This window comes from Alligator mississippiensis, chromosome 13, assembly GCF_030867095.1.
Source record: "Alligator mississippiensis isolate rAllMis1 chromosome 13, rAllMis1, whole genome shotgun sequence".
NCBI classification, from domain to species: domain Eukaryota; kingdom Metazoa; phylum Chordata; order Crocodylia; family Alligatoridae; genus Alligator; species Alligator mississippiensis.
The window spans coordinates 7,107,149-7,130,240 of NC_081836.1; the positions used below are offsets into that span (position 1 = coordinate 7,107,149).

At 39.2% G+C, this 23,092-nt stretch overlaps 1 protein-coding gene across 8 annotated transcripts in view; it reads right to left on the minus strand.

The window, feature by feature from the left end:
- VPS13D (vacuolar protein sorting 13 homolog D) overlaps positions 1-23,092 on the minus strand; it is a 189,632-nt gene that overhangs the window by 85,552 nt on the left and 80,988 nt on the right. For 7 of the 8 annotated variants that reach the window (XM_019476110.2, XM_059716348.1, XM_059716349.1 and 4 more), the window contains 15 exons: positions 22,278-22,488; positions 20,483-20,730; positions 18,031-18,222; positions 17,255-17,381; positions 16,187-16,329; positions 12,570-12,700; positions 8,583-8,758; positions 7,841-7,964; positions 7,104-7,339; positions 5,970-6,078; positions 5,184-5,347; positions 4,373-4,481; positions 1,114-1,293; positions 693-809; positions 198-347 (listed from right to left, as the gene is read on the minus strand). In XM_019476110.2, coding sequence (XP_019331655.1) covers positions 198-347; positions 693-809; positions 1,114-1,293; positions 4,373-4,481; positions 5,184-5,347; positions 5,970-6,078; positions 7,104-7,339; positions 7,841-7,964; positions 8,583-8,758; positions 12,570-12,700; positions 16,187-16,329; positions 17,255-17,381; positions 18,031-18,222; positions 20,483-20,730; positions 22,278-22,488 — 2,417 coding nt within the window. Of the gene's footprint in view, positions 1-197; positions 348-692; positions 810-1,113; positions 1,294-4,372; positions 4,482-5,183; positions 5,348-5,969; positions 6,079-7,103; positions 7,340-7,840; positions 7,965-8,582; positions 8,759-12,569; positions 12,701-16,186; positions 16,330-17,254; positions 17,382-18,030; positions 18,223-20,482; positions 20,731-22,277; positions 22,489-23,092 lie in introns of those variants that run through there. The other variant, XM_059716352.1, reaches the window with a different exon arrangement.

Genomic DNA, 23,092 nt, shown 5'->3' on the forward strand with positions numbered 1-23,092 from the left:
GGGAAAGATTCTAGACCTTCTATAGTTTAATCTTTAAAAAAAAACAAACAAACACCTGTTCTTAAGGACTGCAAAGGACACAACTTGTCATTGCTTTATTACTCTTTGACACCTGTTGTAATACAGATACAGGGTCCCTTAAATCTTTTAATGAGTACTGAAAAGCAAGATCTCAATTTGTCCCAAACTATAGTTACCTGTACATCCTGTACACTGAGTTCAAGCACCTGACTGCTTGACAGGTGTGTGTAGTGAACATTAATTCCAGTGAGGCTCGCAAATATCAGCTCTTCAGGGATTTTGTTAACTAAAGATAATCCTAGTCCCCCTTCTAGTTTCACTAGCACCTGCAAAAATGAAAGCAATGTTTAGAAAAAAAATATTTTGATGCCAAACATACAGTTCTGAAACAATGCATTTATTTAATGGGTTTAACAGCGCTGGTTAGTATCCCATTGTCAACAAAGTCCTTAAATACACAGAGGCCCTCATCTATATACATCAATGTTATGCAACAAGTTGAATACACTCAACCTGCCCTGCTGAATTTCAATTTATAATTTAGGGTTGCGATAGGAAAAATGCAACCAAACAAAATATTTGAGTAGCAGAACTGACCAAAAGGAAAATATTGCACACACCCTTATTTTCTTTCTTTCTTTTTTAAAAAGGAAAATAAAGAGCTGTCTTACTTCTAATTCCTGCTCTGTGTCTGGATTCTTTAACTTGCGTAAATCTTGTTCTGTAACTGGAGAGTCTTCTCCCTCACAGGATAAACGATCATTTCTCCGTTGATTAAAATCTGTTATCTAAAACAAAAATGAGCTGCTAAGGAGTCTTTTTTTATTTATATACAAGGAAAATCACAGATGTACTTGATCTATTCAGTAGCACGTAAGCTTTAAACTAAATCCAACGACAACTTTTTTCAGAATCTAATATACATTACCTAAGATTTCTCCCCCTTATGCTATTACTAATGTTAATTTGCACCTATGTTTTGCGTAAGAATTTAAGCTGCACTAAAAAACCTTCAAGAACATACTCAGAGAATACTATAGAACATCACCAAAATTAATGCCATTGGATCCATAATATATGAAGGACTTGCACCTGTAAAACTCGAGTTGGACCATCTGGGATGACTCTGACTGCTAATACTCCTGATCCAGGCCTCATCTTCTGGTTAATAAATTGTTGTTCAGGTGGAACTGGCCCCAAAACCTCTAAAGAAGTATCAGGACCAAGAACAACTTCTGCCCCATCATACAAACCTGACATTCCTCCTTTTGCCTAGAAAAGAATAACAAACAAAAAAAGTGTACAGCAAAAAAACCCTACAAAAAAACCAAGCCCCCCCACCCCTCTCCAAAAAAACCCTAGTTAAACGGTTCAGATGGTTGCAGATAACTGTGCCTAAATACATTAATTTAAAACATTATTTCAGTCACCTCTATTTTATACCTCACAATAATTCTAATCTAAAGAGAACGTATATAGTTTTCTCGTCTCCGTAGTTATGCAACTGGAAAACTGATTTGAGCAGCTGGGCCATTAGGCCCATTATACTTTCCACACTGTACCAACATAAGTGAGGAGAGTTGCAGCAGATACAGTCTTTTATAGCATTTCAATTTCTGGAGTTTCTGGTAACTGAGAGGTTCAGTCATCAGAAAATTTAAAAGGAAGATTTGTGCACTGGGACCTATAAAACCACACAGGCTGCCCAGCTAGGTGACAAGCAGTTTTTACTTCTTCCTGGCACCAAGACCCTGAGATTGGCCTGCCACTATCTGATCCTAGGGTCCCCGTGGCTTGGGCTGGGGCGCAAGGTTTTATAGATCTGGGCAAGCAAGGACCCTGGGATCTGCCTACTGCAGCCTAATCCTGGGATCCCCATGCCGCAGATGACTAAGAGCCATGTGTCTCACCCACCTAGGAAGCAAAACTGGTTTTTACAAGTCCCAGCACCACGGAACCAGGGAATCAGGCTGGGACAGCCCAGTCTTGGGGTCCTCGTCCCCAGAGATGAGTGAAAGCCACATGTGCCCTCAATTGGGAGGCCACACATGGTTTCTACCAGTCCTGGCACATGGGGACCCTGGGATCAGGGAGCCTCTGCCTGATCCTGGAGTTCTGTCCTGCTGAGACCTTTAAAAAAATGCATGCGATACACACATTCACACATTGGTTTTCTGGCATCCCGGGTGCACGAGGACCTCAAGATGTGGAGAAGTTCGTTGATCCCAGTGACCTCAGGGGCTGGGAATGTCAGAAAGCTGCCTGTGCAGCTCAGCAGCACATGACTTTTTTTAAACATCCCTGGTGTGGCGAGTCCGAGACTGGGGAGATGCTCCCCAGTGTCAGCTTGTTGCGCCCCCCTCCTCATTTGCCTCTGCTGGTCTGGCTTCCAGGGACTGATTTTGCCTCCAGCCTGACTGGGTAGGGGGCAGGTATGTTCCAGACCCTGGGGCTACCCCATGCTGGATCCTGACAGCTAAGTATCTTGGACAGGCCAGCCTCAACTGGCCACACATTCAGTTTAAGGAGTTAGTCCACATTTTATGTGGAATAATGTTGTGGCTCATTTACTATATTATCATGCCTTAAACTGACTTGAATACATGGCTGTATTACTGTTAACGGTGCAATTCAGCTGTTAATCGTGTTTAAATGTTATGCACATCATGGGCATTACTGAGTGAGCGCTGACTCAACGCATATTTATCTCCAGAGCTATCCCTTAACATCAAGACTGGCAGGGGCAAGATGGAAACACGTCACTTCTGCTGTCACCCTTCTGCCTTGGAGACAGAGGACTTTGAGCATCAAAATAATTGATTTGTACCTTCTACAATCACTACTTTCAGATATGTTTCACAGTCTTAAAATGACATTAGTGAAACTTCAAAAGAAATTCCATAAATATTATTCTCTTTGCTCATAACAGAAGAAATTTGTCTCCAGCTTCAAATTGGTTCTTGCCAGAATATTTCTTCCTCTATTGCATGCACATGCTGGGTTTGTGTTTTTTTTATTACAGGGTTAGTCATCAATATGGCTGAGCTGTTGGATTTTTCTGTTTTGTTGCTTTGTTTGAAAACGAACAAGCATCCAAAGCATTTGTTTTGGAAAAAGACACACACACAAAGAATTACATGGAATTTAGGAACAAGGAAAAAAAAAAAAAAAGAAGGTCAAATATAGGGCTCGCATATCTCAACAGTGTCCCTCTACCTTCTGAATTCTGAACAGTGATGCTCTTATACTATAACGTACAAATCCATTCCAGATGCATAGTTCACATAACAGGCAGCATCTGATCAACGCACTCACACAGTAACTAGAAGAGTCCCCCCCCCCCTTTTTACTCAGCCAAGGTCGATTCCTATTGGCGTAGCTTGCACATTTGTCTTTGAACATCCTTTCATTATGAAAAATCGATTACGAATGTTATACTTTATCACAAAAAACAAGTTCTATTTCTGTTGCGACAGAGAGCATACATGCTCAGAATGCTCCTTCCGTCATTTTAAAGCAAGGAACAGAAAAATGTGATTAAAACCAAAAGAAACAAAATATACAGTTACAGCTAGAACAGAGCAATGTAAATGCCAGCATTTTTTAGCTCTCGGAGCCAGAGTTTCAAAATGCTTTCCACATTTTTGAACAATTAAACTCTAACAGCTGCATGCAGAGTTATCAAACGTGTATGTATTTGTTGGCTGCTTAAAAAGCATATGCACTGAAGAGAGATCAGGTTAAGAAGCTTCTGGAAAACAGGACCATTAAGACTGTAGTGCCTGACTGAGTATGCATAGTCCCGAACTTATATCAGTGAGACTTGTACATCCTGTTTACCTCTGAACATTTCCACTGGGCCAAAATTTCCAGACTTGGAAACCTAAAGTTCTACATCCAAGTCCATATTCAGCGTCCAAATTTTTTGGCCTAATTTTCAGTAGTGATACACAATTCTAGTTCACGTTAACTTTTTGTGTCAGATGCGACAGCTCAGGGTCTCTACACCCATGCTGAACAACAGCTAACTAAATATGGGTTCAGGTGTCAAACTGGGACGCCCAAGACTGTAAATTCTGCCTCCAGTTTTACTGATTTGCAAGCAAATAATTTAAAAGACAGCTGCATTGGATTTAATTAGTTTTACCAGTAAAAATATTGGAACACAAAACTTTTTTGAAATGATGAAGGGGGAAAAAGAACCCAATAGTGGAACATTTGTTTCTGTGCCCTGTGTTAGGCATTTCAAACCAAGTTTATAAATCGCTGGATTACTAGCTCATCAGACTTAACCATAATTCATAACAGCTAGCAGTCAGTGCGAGTTAAATATAGAATTACTAATGCTGACCTGTACAACAAGCCCATGAATACCACAGGTCAGCTTCCCATCTCGAAAACTCCACGTCTGAGTAGTACTGCGCCGTCGATCAGCTTTTCTCAACATCAAGGGTTCATATCTTTAAAACAAACAGACAGCCCACATACAAAAAGGTTTCATCATACAGATACCATTTTTTTTTAGGTCTTATTTTTTCTTTAAGTTTTTTCTCCTCGAGTATACAGCCTCGAAATGTATTTTATTCTACCTTCCTCTCATTTCTTCTATAATACTACTGCTGCACTGAACTGATTATCCTTTAATTTGGATGGGACAGGGAGGAGGAGGGCAAAGGCAATCAATAATACTCATCGCACACTAAAATAATATAATGAGGTTCATGTATGAAGGCAGATAAAATTCAATGCTTTGGCTGCCTTAAAGAATAAAGTCTTTTCTTACTTGTAAGAACACACCACATGCAACCAGTGTTTAGTATATCTCACACACAATTGGAGAAGGGCACTTTTAGGCACCAGAGGATGATTCAATCTACATGTCTATCTGATACCTCTACTGATACTGTACAATGCTAACTGCCATAGTGGTAGTTCTGGTTGTGGACATTTGGTTCAGTAGAAATAGTTTTAACTGAAACAGTTATCAGCTGATGACACTTGGCTTTTTACTAGCTCCTGCTGATGTAGCAGCAAAAGCCTGATTACTCAGCTCCCAAGTTAACCGTTAACCAAATGGCGATATTTAAGGCTATTCCAACCTTTTATAATATTCCCATTTAATGAGAAAATCAGAATCCATAGTTAAATGGAATCCAAATTACCTGTTGTCTGTGACTGCGGCCAAACCTGCGATATCTAAGATCAGACATGACTCAACAGATCGAGGAGGAGAGGGCTTATTCGGGTTATGAGGAACTGAGGAGCCTTCATGGCAAAGCATTCCAATGCCAGTCATCCTCCAAAGCTGGGATCGCTTCCCTGGCTCCTGAAGAACATACACAAAGATGAAAAACTCAATTAAAGTATACTAAAATCTATGGCAATCAAAATCCATTGACGGCAGATATCGAATGTGCATAAATCCTTCACGCTGATGTAGCTGTAGAGGTCAGGCTACGTTACTAATGAACACGACTAGGATTCTAAAATTCTTTTAAAGCAGATGCTTTATTTAAAAACATACAAAAATATGGTTTCTTAAAAGTTAGGAAAGAAATACTTGGGTTGCAATGCCATTGTCTGTTGTCGCATCTTTTCCCCTGTCTCCATATGGCAGGTGCTATTACTCTTAAAAATCCAACCCTAAAACTCAGTTCCCTCTCTCGTCCTTCTCCAACCCCCTTCAGGTCTGACCCCACGTCACACTTTTTCCACTGTCTGACTATTACGCTCTGGGGATCAGCATCCTTTGTATCGTGAATTATTTTGTAACAGATAGTGAAGCATTTTGCAATGCCAAATATGTAACTTCCAAATATTGCTCAAATGCATTTTTTTGATAAGGCTGCTAAAGGTTTTGAATGCTACTAGAGTCATACATCAACTGTGGTCCTAGCCAAGTTCTTCTCTTTTCTTCCCCCTGCCCCCAAGTGTCAGTAGTTTTGTACCTTCTTCTTTAGTATGACTCTCTGTGTCTTTGGAGAAACATCCAGGACAAGCTCTGCATAAGCAACATCTTTATTTGAAGCGACTGGTCTTCCAGTTCCCTCCTGCAACCTAGAATACCAAGAAGATCCAATCTGTATTCAGACATATACCTATAAAGAGTTGCTGCTTCTGTTGAAGACTGAACCAGAATAATAACAGACAAACATGCCAACTTACGTTTGTCCTTCACTCCATTGTAGACAAATTAAAATCGGGTAATCCTTTAGGTTGTTCTGCCATCTTATCACGGCTCATCAATATAAACTATTAGTATAATACTTATATTCTTAAAGGTGCTTTGTTTCTATTATTCTATTCCTATTATTCACTTTATATTGTTCATGGAAGCCAAATAAATTGAACTTGGGAGTTCAATTTAACATTACTTTTTAGATTGTTTACATCAATTTTAAGGGCCAATAAGTGGCTTAAGTGGCTTTTGCCTCAGTCCTACAAATGTGAACGAGCTGAAACATGGCAGATCAGCCTCAAATGAGGCTTCTTTCAACAGTTATTTATACAGAAATGGTTCTGACAGGTTCCAGAACAACTGGCAAGCAACATACTTGGTTTGTGTGCTTTAAGGTCTCTGTAATATTTAAGCTACATTCTTCACTAATCCTGGGCTCAGTCTCCAAAGGGCAGAGTCAATAACAGACAGAATATAGTTACAACTCCCATATGCTATACTCAGAGATTTTATAAAAGATAACCTCCCACACAGATCAATGCCCACTAATCTGATACATCCAGTTATGCTCATTCCACTTGGAGATATCACAATGATCAGATATCCACAGATACTCTCCTAGGAAAGCAGTTCCCCTACTTCCCACCTCCCACTGGGTGCCATTACCAAGCTCCCTCCTGCCCACATGTTGCTTCATGACGGACTAGGCATTTCCTTGACTGCCAGTAAAATAAATTTGTCTTTGCAATGGCAGAGATGATGTAATCATCTTATACTAATGGCAGTTTTGGAAATCCTTTCAAAGAGCAATACCGTAAAACATCAGCACTTTTGAAACAGAAGAGCTTTGACTAATGGATAAAAAAATAAAAAATAGCATTTTTCAATGCAATATAAAAGTTACCCTGAGAAAGTATGTGTGGCAGCAATATAAATGAAATTTTCGTAATAAAGCTGTTTGCCGTCTTGGAAGTCATTCATACTGCAGGTGATTTCTGAGGAGCCTGCCCCTTTCACTGCCAGCAAAATAAAAGGTGGTAGGGTAGGTTCATCCCATGCATAATCTAAAGAGGTCATTGACTTCACTTCGGTACAGAGCCTGGGTTCTGCAACACTGTGCTGAATAAAAACAACTGGGACCTGCAATAAAATGGGAGAAAATTGTGTAAAAGTTTCTGCAGTCAGCTAGTGTGGTAGTTCAGGACTGCAACTTGTAGCTTTTCTGCAAGTCGTTTGTGTTACTCAAGTCATTTTGCTGTTATCTGCATGAACCAAGTGAAACACTTTGCAACTTTTCCACTTCTGCTTTCTTTTGAGGAGTTTATTTTCTTCACACAAGTCTCATCATTAAAGACTATCTGAGGATGGCTGCTAATAAACTTTGCACATAGGTTTCATTTTTCTTCCAAAGTTGCCAAGCTGACCATTTCCACAAGAATGCAAATTCGAGTAAGAAATCCGGAATATCAATTTGTATTGGAAACTAAAGAAAGATTAATACCTAAATACACAAATGTTTCTTACTATGTGACCGTCCTGATTACTTCATTAGAAACACAGGTGCATTATTCCTCCTACAGGATACCAAAAATATGTTAAGTGCACACAGCCATATTTTTACTAGAGCTAAAGCATTTTTACCTTGGAAAAATTGTCTACGCGAAAAGGAGGGGGTAACTGATCCGTGTCACTGAATGAGACGCGGTATGTAGCTCCTCGAAGGGTAATTTCTACTCGTAAAAAGTAACATTTCCCAAGAGTGTCCCTGAAGAATGTTAAACAAAACAGCAAAACATGTTTAATGCATTCTTAAGCACATGCCATCCTGGAGCTAACAACTACTATCTAGGTCAGCACTGTCAACCAATGCTGTAGTAATCTGCCAAATCATTTCAATAAGAGCAATTGGATATCTTTAGAATTTGCGAACAGACATATTAAAAATGGTGCAGTGGACAACTAATAAAACTTGGCCTTTGAGCTAAAGAACTTGCTTACACAGGACTTCCCCAAAGTATATCCAATTATTATTTCTCTCTCCTCGTCAGATTCTTAACATTAGGCTACCACTTGGATACAGATAAGCCGAATCATCTCCATGCTGACAAAACGCTGGCCTTCAATGTCCAAGTATAACAGTGCAAAAAAGAGCATGAAGAAAGCCTAGACTCCTTCCCAGCTAACAGCAAATAGCATCAACAGATCTTTTAATCCTAATACATTCCACTCACTTGTTGAACTTTGGGTTATCTGCCTTTCACACTACACCAAAAAGAAAGGCAAAATATAGAATGCATTCTGTCTTGGGTTATTGCACTTGAAGGCTAAAGATTTTTGTCTCTATTACAGGAAACCACTAAAGAAGTGATGAGCGGTTAACTACCTCATGTTAATATGGAAGGAGTTATTTTTGTTGACTTCAAAGCCGCCAGACCAAATGCAATTGGGGACATCCATTAGCCGTACACATAACAACTGATCATAATCATTACGTGGCCAGTGGAACACAACGCTGGAACCAGGAAGAGTGGAAATATAGCCATCAGGATTGGATGTACCCTAAAAACAGGAAGAGAACAAGGAACATGACCACGTTAGAAAACACAATACAAATATATTATGCACGTACAAACACACAGAGAAAATATATAACATATATATAATACATACTGTACATACATTATATATATATATATATATATATATATATATATATATATATATATATATCAGAATAAAGTCTCCATCTAGAAACTGAAATTTAAATGAAGTAATTGTTTCATAAAATGAATGATGGTAATGAGAATAATCCTTTTCTGGGTATTACCAGGAATAGTAATAGTTTACATGTTGTCACGCTATCTTTCATCCTGAAGGATCTGAAAACAATTTACAAACCATATATACAGAATAACACTGTAATGCTGTCATGCCTTGGATAGGAAGGGAATGACTCAACTCTCACAATACAAATGGGGGAAAGGATAGCTAGCACACCGGATGGTAATGAACAGAGGAGTGCTGAGTGGAACCTGTCCTCATCAGGAAGGAGCAAGTCCTTGATCCTTGGAGCTGGGCGAATTTGATTGGTTTTCTAGATATTCGTTCATTATCTGTAATTTATACCAGTGTGCCTGGGGACTGAGCGAGCGGGGCCAGAGGCCTGCAATCTGAGTGAAACAGTAGGGGCTCTAGCCTTCTACCCCTGAGTCACTGCTGCACTTTAAGCGAGGGGAAAACAGAGCTGACCTAAGCAAAAGAGTTTAAAAGCTAGGTGCTTAGCGATTTGTGATATCCTACTGACCTTGGGAGCTGAGAGAGGGAATGTAAGGAGAGTTTTCAGGGGTCATAATATACAGTACCAAAGTGGCTGGGAAATGCAGCACCGACAAATCCAACTCTGCTGCTAGCAAGTCCTCTACCTGCACCTGAGTGCCGTACCCAGACAAGGATCAGACACCTGGGTCTTTGACCAAGGTCCTGGGTCTGGACGTGCAAGGAATGTGGCATAAATAACATTGTTAAAGAAAACTATGTCAGACAAAGGAAACAGTCTGATGTGAGAAGTGACTGCCAGTGGAATCTCTCAGGAACCAGTTGGGGCAGCTACAGGAGGGGACAGCTAGGCTGAGAAGCATCCAGGAACCCAACAGCTTCATTGACATAATGCATGTGATAGCCTTCCTGGATGGGAAAGCCAGATGGCAGTAAAAGAAAGCAGAAGCAGCAAAAAAAAGATGAATAGTTTGGTACACTCAGAAACTGGCTGCCACTGCTGACAAATACTGGCCAGAATGACCCACTGATAGACAATGTATTTAATAAGGTTTCCTTGCCCAGCAGCGATCCCCCCCCAATTGAGGATGATCACTCCCACTGGTCAAGCAAAGAGTTGTAGATGAGTCTATTGATAGCTATGATAGCTGACAGGGCTGATCCTGGAGCTGCAGACTCTGGCAGACGCCACAAGTGGTGGTTAAAAGTCAGGGTCGGGCCGTCCTGTTTCCTTTCCTTCCGTTTCTGTTGTTTTTCTGCCTCCGGGGTGAGACAGCTTTACTCAAAGAGCAATAGACCTTCTCTCAAAAGGCATTGCCATGTAGCTCTGTTCTGGGCTAGTTTTTCCCATTTTGTGATGTAAATAAACCTCAAAGTAAAATATACCTTCTCTCATAGGTGTTTCCTTGTCACGCGAGTCCCACCCATGTTGCGTGGGGGGGAGATAAGATAAACCTCGTCTTGTATTCAAGTGAATATGGTAACAAGAAAGGGACCTAACAGGTAACAAGGAAACATTTTATACAATGCATTGGAGTAAGACAACAAGAATCTAGGAAAAAGAGAGTTGGTTCACTACTCAATAAGAGAAGACTGGTAGCAGATAATGCCAAGGAGCGTTTCACTGTCCTTTTTACCTAAAACTACACTAAAAAAATTTAACTGTGATGGCCGACCCCAATTAATATCAGGAGTCAAGGGTGTAAAAATTCAGGCCAGAACAGAGAAAGGACAGGTTACAGCCTACCTAGATAAATTAGCTGCTTTCAAATCAAGTTAGACCCCTGGCATCCATGCTAATGTTCTTGGGAAAGTAGGTGAAAATCTTTGAGCAGATAGTGATAATCTTTGGGAACTCGGAAAGGATAGGTAAGACTCCAGAAGACTGTAAAAGAACAAACACGGTGCTTTTCTTTAAGAAGTTGACGGTGGGGGTGAAGGTGGGCCCAGGGAATAACAGATCAGATAACCTAACTTTAATTCCCAGAAGGATACTGAAACAAATAATCTATTGGTAAACAATAGAAGATAACAGGGCAATAAGTAACAACAAGTAAAAGCCAACATGGGGTTATCAAGAAAAGTTTAAAAGAAATCATTCTGCTTTCCTTCTGTGCCAGAGGAACAGGCTTTGCGGATGCGGTGAAGCGGTCAATAGGATGCATCTCGACTTTGGAAAGGCTTTTGATTCGCACACTCTCATAAACATGCTACGGAAACACAGTCTGCACTAAAAGACAGGTGCACAACTAGCTAGAAACCCATACTGGAAGAGTAATTATCAATGGTTCCTTGTCAGACAGAAAGCATGTATCCAGTATGGACCTGTCTTAAAACAGGTCTTATTCAATATTTTCATGAATGACTTTGATAATGGAACAGAGTACACTTAAATTCGTTTAGTTTAAAATAGCCCAAAAGCTTGCACAGAAAAATCATTTTTAGTGCGATTTCTTAGTTGGTCTAATAAAGGGTATTATCTCTGAACCAAGAGTTTTAGAGTTTTGCCTTCCTTTTTTTTTGTCTCAGACCAATACAGCTATCACACTTGAGAAGACAGGATTAGAATTCAAGACAATCTTGACATGCTGAAGCAACAGCATGAAACAAATAGGCTGCAATTCAATAAGGACAAAGGCAAAGTTATACCCTTAGGTAGAAACAGTCAATAGTACAAATACAAAATGGGGAGTGACCTGCTAAGCAGCCATTACAGCCGATCTCAAACTAAACAAAAATCAGTGTTACGCTGTTGTGAAAATGCAAACGCCATACTGGGATATATTAATAAGAGTGTCATATGCAAGACATCCGGTAATATTTTCACTGTACTCAGTACTGGTAGGGCCTCAGCTGATCTATTCTGTGCAGTTTTAGGCACCACATTTCAAGGAGGTTATGGACCAGCTGGAGAGAGTCCAGAGCAGAGCAATAAAAATGATGAGAGGTCTAGAAAGCATGACCTCTACGGAAAGACTGAAAAAATGGTGTGTGTGCATCCTAGAAAAGATTGAGGCGAGACATACATTTTCAAATATGCAAAAGATTTCTCCAAAGAATGAAATAATTATCCATTTCTACAGGCCATAGAGCGCAAGGAGCGACACGCTAAAATTACAGCAACAAAATGTAGATGAGAGACTGGATAAAACTTTTTAGCAGGAAGGATAGTTAAAACACTAGAAGTTGCATAGAGATGAGGTTTGTAAGCACAGGATAGGCAAACATCTGTCGGGAAATATTTTGGAATTGTTGCTACTCCTGGAGGTGAGGGGAAGGATTACTTCTTGAGGTTCTTTCCAGCCCTGTTTTCCAAGATTCCTTTATACTTTCAGGAAGAGCACATGGTTGGATCCCTATCTGAAAGAGAAGGACATTTAATATCCATACAGTTCAGAAAAGCTGCCCAATATTTAAGCCGTTTCAAAAGACCAACAATAAACTTTGCCAAACTTCAGAAGGGCCGAGTCAGCTTTACAGGAATTTGATCTTGCGATGATTACAATTCCTCTCTTTTTATAGACAGCCTATTAAAAAAATACTTGCACTATTAAAAATATACATTACGTATTTGCTGAACAGAAAGTCCTCTTACCTGACCTCTGGCAAACTCCCGTTGAGCAAAGGCAAGCTTGTGTGTTGATTTATTATCTAGTAGATAGCGGGGTGCAAACGTTACCAGGCAAGTGTCAATATAGCGACCTCTGCCCTTCTTGACATCAATACCTAATGATAAAAAAAAAAAAATTTGGTGAAAAATAAAAGTATTTACTGTCTGCAACATGATATTTAGCATAAGAAAAGTGAATATTTTAAATAATGGGTTTATCAGACACAGTACAAGTATTCTACACCTTGCATGTATTTTTAACAGAAGAAATAGATGTGATCTGATGTGTAGGATGTTACTTGTCCGCTACAACTTTTATTGCCTATAAAGTGGGATTTACTAGGTGGTTTTGTAAGTACTACAGTGGCATAAAAATACTTTGGGATCCTTTTCAAATGTTATGCTGGTTTTCCTCTTTATCAAAAAATGTTCAACTCATTTCAAGAAAGAACAAATTATGAAGGGCCACTGGGAACCAATGTGCATCCACAAATTAAATAGGAGAGTCCTGGAAAAAGGAGGAGCAGCTGTGTATTTGGTTCAGGGGCTGTGTGAGAGGTTACGCTCTATCCTGCTCACTAGCACATCTAAAAAATACCAAGTGAATACACACAGGCAGTACATGGACTAGAGGTTAAATGCACAGACATACAGGAACAACACAGCAAGCCCCACAAAGAATACCTGACCAGGCCTGGAAAGGTACTGCAAAGTTGTAAACATAGGAAAACCTAAAAAAGCTGCTTGTAAATAGAGTTCATAAAGCAAAGGCCAATGATAAAATATGAAATAATAGCTAATGAATATATCATATACTTCTCATTTTACACTATTTTACCAGAGGTATTTCTAACAGCACTATCACTTAATATTTTTTCTTTCTTTGCATTCCTAAAAAACCTGCTGGAATTTCAGCTCCCTTCACTTCCTTCAGTATTTCAGCTCTGAGCATCTGTGGCAGAGTGTATTAGCATGCCACTCCGACAAGCTTTCATGTTTACTGAATCAGAAAACGTTCTCGTTTACAGTACAGATGTCTCAAAACGTGTATGAAAAGTGCCAAGCCTAAGGCTAAGTACAGACATTTAAAAAGCCCGATGTAGAATTGATCCAAGTGATGCAGTTTTCTGTAAGTGGTGTAGTTTAGATCGGACAGCAACAAACCTTCCAACAGTCCACAAGGAAAAAAAAAACAAACCCAAAAACAAGCATTTCTGACAAAGCCAAAATACTGGCTATTTACTTCTCCCTTCTGTTTGTTAGAATAAATATGTAAAGTAGATTGTGTTAAGTTTATACCAGTGACACTTAGTCCCCTCTGGCTCATCAGCCAGATGAGGAGTCAAGAATAACACAAAAAAAAAAAAAAAAAAAAAGACACCTTAGCACATACACTCATAGGTGAGCTGTGGCAAACGTTCAAAAGAAATAACTACAGTGCATTAGTTAGTGCTAACTGAAACAGTGCATGCCTTGAGTTATTCACAACTGCAGAAAAGACATACCCAAAGGATCAAGAAAAAGAAAAACGGTTGATAACATTTTTTTGCAGAGTTGCGTCTAGCAAGTTGAAGATGCTCTGAATACAGTTGGTTTATACAACCATAATTTTATACAGCTCTTTGTTGTGCATGGGAAAGGTCTCATGCCTTGCTAGAAAAGCTGCTTGCAGCAAGATTGAGACCGTGCACTTGGTGAAAAGGTTAAATGACTTAACATTATTTGCAATGCAAAACTAATCCCACAGTCATGACCAAACACAGTTTTTCTCCCTAACTACCAACAAGAGACTACTCTGGGAAATGTTCTGGCTTGTTATGTTTTCCCTTAGCTAAAATATTCCTGAACAGCCCCACCTTACTGATATATAATCTACGATGGCTCGCTTTATAAAGCTGCAACAAATGTAGATGTGAAGTTGAAACCTAGCCTCAATGTGAAAAAGCCTCTATTCAAGGAGTGGGGCAAACTTCTTTTAATGAAAAGGAAATCTGACCCACCACAAATTCGAGATCAGATCAGGATGGATTACTTTCTGATACACGCTCAATGTCAGCAAAATGTGCGTACTGGCTCGGATTACCTTCCAAGAGTACCACAGTGCATTCATACTAAAACCAAGAAAAACAAAAAGTAAATAAAATAAAATAAAAATAAAATACAAAACAACTTAGAAGCGTTAGTGGAGATTTCCATCTCGTATGCCTAAGGGCTGAGGATCAGACCTAAAAAAGGTTAATCTATTTCTAGATCCTTTGCAAAAGGTCAGAAGCTGCATGTTCCTTGCTAGGATTTGGAGCCGTCTATTGCAACATCTATTAGCAGAAATGAATTTTAAAAAAATGCTGAAATTTTGAGATTCCCAGAAAGAGACTACTCAGCAGTGACATTTACAGGGAAAGAGAAAATTATGAAACACATTTTTTCACTAACATTGAAGTAATGAAGAAGGTGCCACAGGCTGGACAACCAGTCAACCCAAATTTCTCTTGGCTACAAGGAAAATATCCTGAATTGTTTGTGGGAAAAGACAGGTGGACAGGCATGTCCAGCAGTTGGTAACCTTTTCAGGCTGGAGTGATCCAGTTCGGTCAGAGGAGGGCATGGTGGCAGGTAGGCACTAAGACTCAGCTGCCACTGCTGCTTTTCCTGACAGTGTCATGGGGTGGCATGGGCAAAGGGCAAAGCCACTGGTGCTGAAGCTTCCTGCCGACAATGTCCAGGGATCGGGTCAAATTGCTCTACAGACCATAAATTGCCAACCTCTGAGCACCTCTTTTATTATAGACTCTTTTAAAAGAATGGTTTTTGAATGACAACATCTGCAACATATATTTTCTGAAAAATAATGTATACCAAATTTTATTTTATATCCACCAATCCATCCAATTTTGGTATATATTTGGTATATAATAAATATATTTATAGTTACAATATATAATGTATAACATACACCGAAATATGTAAAAATGGAAGTTTTTCAGAATCATCCATTTCAGCATAATCTATCTAACCATCCCCTTGGTTAGATTCGGGATCACTCAAACACGACTCATGAAAGCGTGAGTGCAAAAAGGGGGTCTCCTTGTCAGAGTAAGGATGAGGACATGGGAGTTTCCCAGCTTGTGGGCTCCCTTTCAGATTACTACATTAACCTACCTTTTATAGAGACCTAGTTTTAAAACCCATTTTGGCAACCAGAGAAATGAATTTGGTATCCTATCTCTGTTCCCATTACAGCAGCACTACATAACTCAATAGAAACATCTTCAGGCAATAACTTACATGTGAAAGAGCCTTTTTAATGAATGTCGATAATAAATGAAGCTGTGTTGGGAAGCCTGCCGGTTTCAATTTCACAAACACCCCAGAAGTCTGTCCTTGCCCAACACAGCTTCATTTATTATCGACGTTCATTAAAAAGGCTGTACTTTCTCTGCAGTAGCTGAAATAGTGAGCGGGCACTTGTGTTTGTTTGTGTTTCGGGAGTGAAGGCCAGGATGCATTTTTCTTTAAGTGGCAAAGGGTATTAATTCACTGTTTAATCTTGAGTGCCTTTAAAATTCCTACAGTATTTCCTGAGCTCCTCCACAGTTACCTACCAATGTTATAAATAAGGCCTGGTCGATTCCCATGTTGGATGACTTTAAGGGCTCGGACGCCACTCCCTCCATCTAGTGAGAATCCTTGACACCAGCCAGGCATACCTTCTGGGTGGATTCCTTTTCCAATTCGCATTGTACAACTACGGGTCAGATAAGAAGGAAGTGATTTACTCATCTTACAGCAAACCAGAAATAACTTTCTTCTGTTGTTTCAATGGGAAACAACAAAACATTTCTAATTCAGATTGACCAGAATTCTTTTCTATTTCAGTTGCTGAACCAACTGTTTGACAACCCACATTAAAATATCCAATGTGCTGGCTCCGCAAATCCTGCCACTGCCCTGGGCATCTCAACTACAGCTGTTCTGCTGCAGGCCACGCTATCCATATGTCTAAGTTGGAACGGTTAACTGCAGTTTTTGAGGCTGATGATACTTTCAGAATAATGGGTTAAAACAGAGAGACGGAGGACAAACCAAACCAGCAGCAACAGAACTAAGTTGCATCTGCAACAAATTACAACGAAAATTGAAATGTCTCTATATCCATTAAATAATTTCAACACACTTAGATACAGAGCACTTAAAATCCCATTTTGACTGGTAAACCAAATTAGTTATTAAACACAAAAAGGGTAGATGGCTTGCCGTGTGACAAATGTATTTCCTGCTTCTTGTCTTCTCAGGTTAGTCAGATTATTTAAGCTATTTCAAGTACCTTTATTCCGTGTGTACAGTCTGGTAAATTTCCTCAAGGACAAGAGGCTCTGGACTTTTTTTCTTTACCAAGTTATTAAAAGGAAGCATGAGTTCATCGTGTGTAAAATAAAACCAAACATCTACATATACAATAAAACTAGCCAACCAAATAGTTTTCGGTATCAAATGTCTAAACATCTAGCAAGCAAGCTCATTCCGATATCTCAAACTAAAACATTTTACCAGGTCATCCTGCCAATGAAGGATTTTTCCTACAGTATATTCATACTTAAATATCAGCACCTGATCCTTTCACTAATTTTCACTCTTTGTAAGCTTCTCTCCTTCTCATCAATATTACTTACAGGTTTGGCTGTTCTTTATCAGCATAACAGAAGAGAAGTGGGCTTAGGCTTCTAGCAAGCTCATGTTCCTCAAATTGACCTGCTGCATCTGTCTTTGCATTATCCTGTCTGAAGATCAGTGGTAACCCTTTAAGCAAACAGAATAAATGATATTTCAGTGTATGGTCCAAACAATATACACTTTATTCAAATCTAGGGATTACATAAACTTTTAAAACTCGCTGCTGTTGTTCCCACTTCATCAGTTGGGAAATGTAATGCTGTAACCACTGTTCAGTTTGTGCTGTCCCACACACTGTGCCTGAGATGCAGCAGAGGCTGGAACTGCTACAGCTGCAAGCTATCAAATCTGGCTTTTTAGTTCAAGCTGAAGAGACTTCGACAGGTCTCTGTGTGTGTTAGCCAGGATGGCATCAGAGCACAATCACTGTTTAGACGCCTTTCTTTATGAAAGCATATCAAAGTTTAAACAAACTAAATTGTCAGAATTTTGTTTTTCACTTTATACCGCACCAAAAAAAAAAAGGCTTTTAGCCATTTCAGTTCATTTAAGAATACAGAGCTAGAAATTTTTAAACAAATTCAGTTATTTATTTGTCAGGTTTTTTAGTTGAGACTTTTTACAGTGCAAGTGTCAGATTGCTATTTGATACAGTATTTTCTCTACAACTTCAACGCCTTAATCAACTTCCAAAAAGCTGCATTTGGCAGAAAGTGGTTCTATTTAAGCAGGTAATTAACCTTTCAAAGTTACACTGAGTGCAAGTTCAACTGACCTGTTTTGTTAATTAACCAATACGGTGCTGCAATGAATATTTTTAAAGAACCTTCGGCTCGACATACAATCCTTATGGTTAGGTTTAGCAGCCGCTTGTTGACATCATACAACCGCATTCGCACCATATAGTTTTGTGTCCCAGGAGGAATCAGTAACTCCTTACAGATTGGAAAATTTTCTAGCGAGACTCCTAAAAAGAACACAAAAAAAGCATTTGTTCCCGACTATTCTGAGAAAATCGTTAGGACACTAAATCAGCCAGCTATCAAACCCAACCAAACTCCCCCAGGTAACGATTAACCATGGACTGACATAACCCCCCTACGAGGACAAAAGCTTTTAACATGCACAAGAACATACGAGTCAAACAGGTCCATCTTGCCCAGTATCCTGTTCACCCAGGGGCAGAGTAGATGCTGAAAGGGTTTTCCCCACTGTTTCTTTGTTACTGGCAGCCTCCAGCATTTAAGGTATAGGAAGTTCTAATTCAAAGGCTGTATTATCCTTGATTTTCACGCTCAAAAGCTATGGATGTATCTTTTCTCCAGGAATTGCTCCAATCCCTTTTTGAATCCAACTAAACTGTCAGCTTCCACAGCATCTGGTGGCAACGAGTTTCACACTTTAATTGCATGCTGTATGCAAAAACTTTCCTTTGTTAGTTTTAAACTTACTACCTACTAGCTTCATTTTGTGACCCCTAGTTGTTGCATTGGGAGAGTCAGTAAATAATAAATCCCTATTTCCTTCCCTTTGTCATTTAGTATTTTGTAAACCCTTATCATAGGCCCACTCACACATCTCTTTTTCTAAACTGACCAGGTCCCTCCATACCACTAATCAACCTTGTTGCCCTTCTCTGGACCTTCTCTAGTCCTTCTGCATCCTTTCTGAGGTGTAGGGACCAGAACTGGGCACAGTATTCAAGGTGTGGACACACCATCTTTTTATAAAGGGGGCATAATGATACTTTCTGTTTTGTTGACAATTCCCTTCTTAATAATCCTTAACCCATAGTTCACCTTTTTGACAGCTGCTGAGCACTGAGCTGATGTTTTTAGTGAACTGTTCACAGTGACTCTCAGAATGCATTCAGCTAATGCAGAGCCCACTGTAGTGTAGGTATAGTTTGGTGTATTTTTGCCCAGGTGCATCACTTCACAGTTATCTACACTGAATGTCATCTGCCATTCAGTTGCCCATTTGCTCAATGGTGCCAGATCCTTCTGTAGTTCCTCACAGTCCGGCTTGGTCGTTACCACTTTCAATAATATTGTGCCATCTGCAGATTTAGCCACCTTGCTACTCACCCCCTTTTCCAGATCATTTATGAATCTGTTACACAGCACTGGTCCCAACACGGATCCCCGGGGGACCCAGCTATTTACTTCTTTCCATCCTGAAAACTGGCAATTTATACCCAACTCTTTGCTTTCATCTTTGAGACAATTTCTAGTCCATGAGCAGATGCTCCCTGCAATCCTGGGGCTACCTAACTTAATTAAGAACTTCTGAAGGGGGGACTTTGTCAAAGGCTTTTTGGAAGTCCGATATACTATATCAACTGGAGTGCCCAGATCCACCTGTTTAAGGACACCCTCAAATAATTCTAGTAGGTTGGTGAAGCACGATTTGCCTAAGACAAAACCACGTTGACTTCTCCCCAGCAAGTCATGTTCATCCATGTGCTGAACAATTCTTTTTTCTATTATGGCTTCTATCAGTTTTCCAGAAACAGAAGTTAGGCTCACTGGCCTATACTTCCCTGCACCTCCTCTAGAGCCTTTGTTAAATATCCAGAGATAGCTATGACTGCAGAGGCAAACAGATCTCAGTTTTGGGTTTGGCAGAAAATAAAGAGTGTTCATGACAAATGAGATGCTATCAGGAATCTCAGAACTGAAGCTACATGACACCAAACTCTAAATGCAAGACTGTCAATAGTTCATCAACTGTCTTCTTTTTTTTTAAATGCAAGTAGAAGAAAAAAGAAGCAATTAAATATCTTATATTTTTCAGTATATTACAACTCTTTTTTTAATGAGCTTCCACATGCTCGGTTAACAATTTCATAAGAAATTAGACTTCATAGGAAGCTTATTTTAATTTTGGTACCATGTATTGTATCTGCAAGGAATGACACATGAGGTTTAACTTGCTCACAAGCACCATGTCGCGCAAACACGAACGCTGTATCGTGCCAAGACAAATGTACCACACCAAAAAAAAAGCCACGTTGAAGTTTTCAGGCACTTTACATTAACTTCCGTGTTGTCTACACACGCCCTTTGGTCCCATGTATTTTTTGGCACCATGTAATTTTGGTACCAATTTCATAAGAAGCGTATTTTAATTTTGGTACCGTGGCTGCTTCTGTAGCAAAACATGCAATCATTCTAAGATGGTTTCTATAGTGGCAGCAAATAATAAAAACCTCTGTAACGCCTTACCAAGCTCAATGTTCTGAGATGTATCAGCTGTGTGCAATGCTGCCTCTTTGCCAGGTTTTAATGTCCCGTTAATTGGCATCCCTTTAACATAAAATTCAAGTTCACAAGGTAGCAAGTTACAGATTACCACTGTCGGCAGGAGATAAATGATATGTCCAGGCTGCCTGAAAATCTGTTTAGCACTGTCAGAAAATATGTTTGAGGGCATGTAATCTGGATAATTCTCTTTCTTTATAGCCACACAAAACCTATATATAAAAAAAAAAGACAGATATGTTAAAAAAAAAAAAAATCAATGAAGTGAATGGAATAGTTGTACTTTATCTTCAAGTAGTACATTGAATCTCACACCGCGGTGTAATTTTCAGAGGATTCATAACCCTGGCGACATTTGGAATTAATCTCTAGAAACAACATTTTAGAACTTGACCGTACAACATTTCAGCTGAGATCGCCTCTTTTCTAAAACTCTCAAAGCGTTTTATAACTCTGTGAACCATCCCACTACAGTAGAAGGCTCATAATATAAAAACCGTTTCCCTTCAGGAAGTTCCATTCCACTTGTGAACACAGAATTAACAGCAAAATGTTGTATATAAAAGGTGGCTGCAAACTAATCAAACCTTTCTAAAAATATATAGCAATTTTTTTTAGTATATTATCCAATCTCAATTAAAACTATATCTTGTCAACAAAGTTAAAGCTGCGCTCCATAATTCAGTAGCTTCCATGTCCTCGCTACTTTAACCCCTCTACAACACTGCCTCTTGAGTTTAATTTATATAGTCTCAAGAATATTTAAACTTCGGATAATGTTTTTTGGAGAAGTACCAGTGTCATATAGATACTTAGGCATGTCACAAAAGTGCCTTAAAACTGCACTTAAAAAAATATATAAAACCCATAAATTAACAATATATATATATATATATATATATATATATATATATATATATACACATACCATAAATCAACAAATTTATAAAAAGGGTAACATTCACTGTGAAAAGAACAATTCCTTCTAGTATTTTAGGAATGACAAATTTAATGTTTAATTAGTTGAAGGCATCTGCATCCACTACATAAGAAAATTACGGCGTTTCAATGAAGTACCCATTCATTGCACAATACCATTTTGAGTTTTAACAACACAGCACTGAATGCTTTGGACAACGCTCAAATTCAGCGCATATGCTCTGTGGAACTACCTATTGTGGCAGAATGAAAGAATAGGTAAATCCCTTATTTCTCAGAATTTATTCAGAGTAGTTATTTTGCCATTTAGACCTCTGCTATTAGAGATGTCAAGAGAAATACAAAAACTGTATTGGTTAAGTCAAAAATTTATGAGAGCCTCATATGATTTTCCATTTTATGGTTCCTAGAAGAATCCATGGGCTCCTGAAGTTAAAGGAGAAGAAATAGCCACAGCCAAGCTAATATTGATACCTGCTTCCTATTCCTGTAATGGTTTGTTAGAAAGAAGCTTGCAAAATGCATTGTGGTTGCTCCGTCTTAGACACTGAACCACAGTCATTGGGACTTGAATACTCTTCCTTTTACTTATCCTGGCAGATCCCATTCCATTATTCTATGTACCCAGATAGCTACAACTTCGTACTAAGTCTCATCTGTCTTGTAAGAGTAAAGGAGAGTCAAACACCAAAACATTTTCTCTTTGAATTCCCTTATTCCCATTCCATTTTAGTTCTTGTCCACACTATTTGCTTCTCAGATGAATAACTTATCATTAAAACTGCAGAAAACAATTTGGGAGTTTTTAAGCCTTAAGTACCTGAAGAACCGGCTGTTTTCATTCTCCATCGAATGGCACTCCCGCTTGCTGCTGCATACCTCTGCTGCCTTCTGAACATTAGTCCAGTGAATGGGAGTCTTACAGAAAAAGACCCCCATCCCTTTTGGCCTGGCTTGCAATCTCCAAGAAGTAAGGTGTAGAGGAATAGCTAAGGAATCCCCTGGCATCACTGAGGGAAGCACTACAGGTTCTGCAAACAAATGAGAAAGAAAGCAAGCATGCACCAGGACAGACTCTTCTGCACAAAGGGAGAATGAACAAATCTAACGATAAACGGTCTACAATGCATGGGAAGAAAGTAATACATTTTTGTTATACATGCCTCTCTCAGGCCAACCCCTAACTGTTATGTCCAGTGTTCCCAATCAAGAAAGTCCTGCTTACCATTTCAGTGGGCCAATTCCCGCCCCTCCCCCCCCCCCCATGATGTTTTTAACTTGTTTCTTAGGCTACTTTGATTAAAAGTCATATTTAAGTGGTTGTGGAAAGAAGTTACTCATCTATTTGCAACTAAACCCATCAATGTTAATCTAAATTCCTGGACTGCATCTGCAAGAAAGGCTGAAACCTTCTGGGCAAATCTGGACTGTTGAGGTTACATTCTTGTTTTGTCCAATCTATGTCTTGTTCTAGAAGTTGATATATAAGAAGGTATGGCTCACTTGCAGACTCAGCTGAGTAGCAAGTTGAAAGTCCCAAGGATCCCTCAACTTCCTCTCTTTCCCACTTACCCCAAAACTTAAGGCTACCTTGTTGTTAATAGCTTAGAAACTGTTGAAATCTGTGAAATGTAT